General features: G+C 37.6%; 1 protein-coding gene across 1 annotated transcript in view; it reads left to right on the plus strand.

The window, feature by feature from the left end:
• The window catches only part of LOC113808410 (uncharacterized), a 13,472-nt gene that overhangs the window by 10,231 nt on the left and 741 nt on the right, over positions 1 to 2,500 (plus strand). Inside the window, exons 7-8 of the mRNA XM_070121300.1 lie at positions 1,625 to 1,784; positions 2,422 to 2,450. Coding sequence (XP_069977401.1) covers positions 1,625 to 1,784; positions 2,422 to 2,450 — 189 coding nt within the window. The remainder of the gene's footprint in view (positions 1 to 1,624; positions 1,785 to 2,421; positions 2,451 to 2,500) is intronic.

Below are 2,500 nucleotides of genomic sequence, written 5' to 3' on the forward strand. Positions count from 1 at the left end.
AAATCTTGGTCTAAAACATCATTGTTAAAACAGTGAATTCTGAAACGTAATAATGCACTGTATGAAGCTTATCATTTCTTTATATAGGCAAAATGAAAGAACATCGCAGAGTGTCTTATTTGTTAGAGGACAAATTACAAATTAAACAAACATGTAAATAGTTATGAACGTCATTGATTCCAACTGGTTACCTTTTATTTATAGTAAGCTGACAATGTGTTTCCTTGAAGCATCAGTGGAATTAATATTAATCGTGATCATAAGTAGAAGTTGCAGTTGTACATATGCATAGGCGTGCGGCTTCCTACAGTCTCATTTACATCATGTAACAAGCCTGTTTCCAAAATCAAAAACCAATTTTTACAATACTCTCTCTCTCTCTCTCTCTCTCTCTCTCTCTCTCTCTCTCTCTCTCTCTCTCTCTCTCTCTCTCTCTCTCTCTCTCTCTCTCTCTCTCTCTCTCTCTCTCTCTCCCACACACACACACGATGTCGATAGTTATGTAAGATACTGATGGTGAGGACGAGAGGGAATTTCATATCAAAACCGCTGAAGCTTTCCCAGTGGTTTCTGTGACTGAACGAGGCCACCAGGTATTAAGGTTTCCGATCCCAATTGTCTTCGTTAACCAAACTGGTTCTGCAACTTTTCATCCTTTCCAATCATTCGGACATCTTTGGCTCGTAAAATATTCACGTTTCTGCCAAAGCATTTTTTTTTTTTTTTTTGCGAAATAGAATACAAAAAAAGGACACAATAACCCTTTTTTTATATTCAACATTTTGTTTTCAACATTTTGTTTTCATAGCAATAATAATTGACAATGATAATTGTTATAGTCATTGTAATATTATTTTGTTTATATTGACTTTGCTATCATGATTATCATCATTATCAGAGTTCGGGGATACATATGAAAACTCGGTACCATTCTAAATAACAATAGTTTTCATCAAAGAAACCAAGAAACGATGCTGTATCCAATGGATTCTTTATTGCAGAAAACAGTACCTCGCTCTTACAAATTAAAAAGATCTTGGGAATCAGATCGAGTCATGCATTCTATCAGTCAAACCGCCGTCATGCTCTGCTAATTCTACTTGAGACGATGACGTGACGTGCAGTTGCCCTGACAAGGTCGAAGGCTTCATCACGACGGTGCACTTTTCTGGAATGCGTATGTGCCTTAATGGGTATGTGTATGTTCACACACATACACACACACACACACACACACACACACACACACACACACACACACACACACACACACACACACACACACACACACACACACACAAACAAACACAAAAACATACACACACACGCATAAACATACACACACACATGCACAAACACAGACACACACACACGCAAAAACACACACGCACACACACGCAAACACACACACATGCACAAACACACACACACACACACACACACACACACAAACAAACACACACTTGCACACACACAGATATAATCAAATAATTGTTTACTAACACCTTTCATTCAGAGAACTTTCTATAGTAATAACATAATCATCATAAATCATCTCTTCGTTAATCTACATTGTAACGAGTTCACTTAACTTTCAATCTCCATTCACTTCATCTAACTTCAGCATGTTGGAGTCATGAACTTGATGACGACATCTTCGAGTCCCTTCCCCTCTTGCATCACTCGGTGGACTTCCTCTGGCACCCACCTGGCACCCACCTGGCACCCACCTAGCCCTCCCTTCTGCCCTCCGGAACTGAGGTCTTCGACGTATGGGGTCACGAGTCGGTAGTCAGTGGGTCGCGGTGTCTCATTTGATTTTTTTTTTTTTTTTAAGTCATTAAAAAATAAGTGATAATCTATAGTATATCAGGCTTATATCTGCATGGTGTAAAAATACCAAAGACTAAGAATACACACACACACACACACACACACAGAAATATATATATATATATATATATATATATATATATATATATATATATATATATATATATATATATATATATATATATATATATATATATATATATATATATATATATATATATATATATATATATATTCATGCTGAATGAGTAGAGGTGTAAACTACTAATGGAGAGAATGCAATAGACACTAACGGAGTCGCAAGGGTAACACTGGAAAGGAAACTAGGTACCAAAAAAAAAGGAGAACACACAATCAACGCCAAAACATAAATAACGACAATAAATAAAGAAATATACCCGGGAAACTAGAGTATTGCGATACTTGAAAATCGAAGTCACTTTACTATAACTCAAGGTAAGTGTGTCGAGGAAATGTCTGGATCTGGCGCGGCCGAGAGAGCAGCAGAACGTCAATCACGAGCGAGGACTTTAACCTTTACTAGCTGTATATAAGTGTGAGAGCCTCTCGCTGGGGCATCATTCTCAGCGCAGCAGTCTTACAGAATGGCTCTCAAGGTATAGGCTACGTGTAATGAGCAGTAATGTGGAGTAGTAAGCACTGATCC

This window comes from Penaeus vannamei, chromosome 4, assembly GCF_042767895.1.
Source record: "Penaeus vannamei isolate JL-2024 chromosome 4, ASM4276789v1, whole genome shotgun sequence".
Lineage (NCBI taxonomy): Eukaryota > Metazoa > Arthropoda > Malacostraca > Decapoda > Penaeidae > Penaeus > Penaeus vannamei.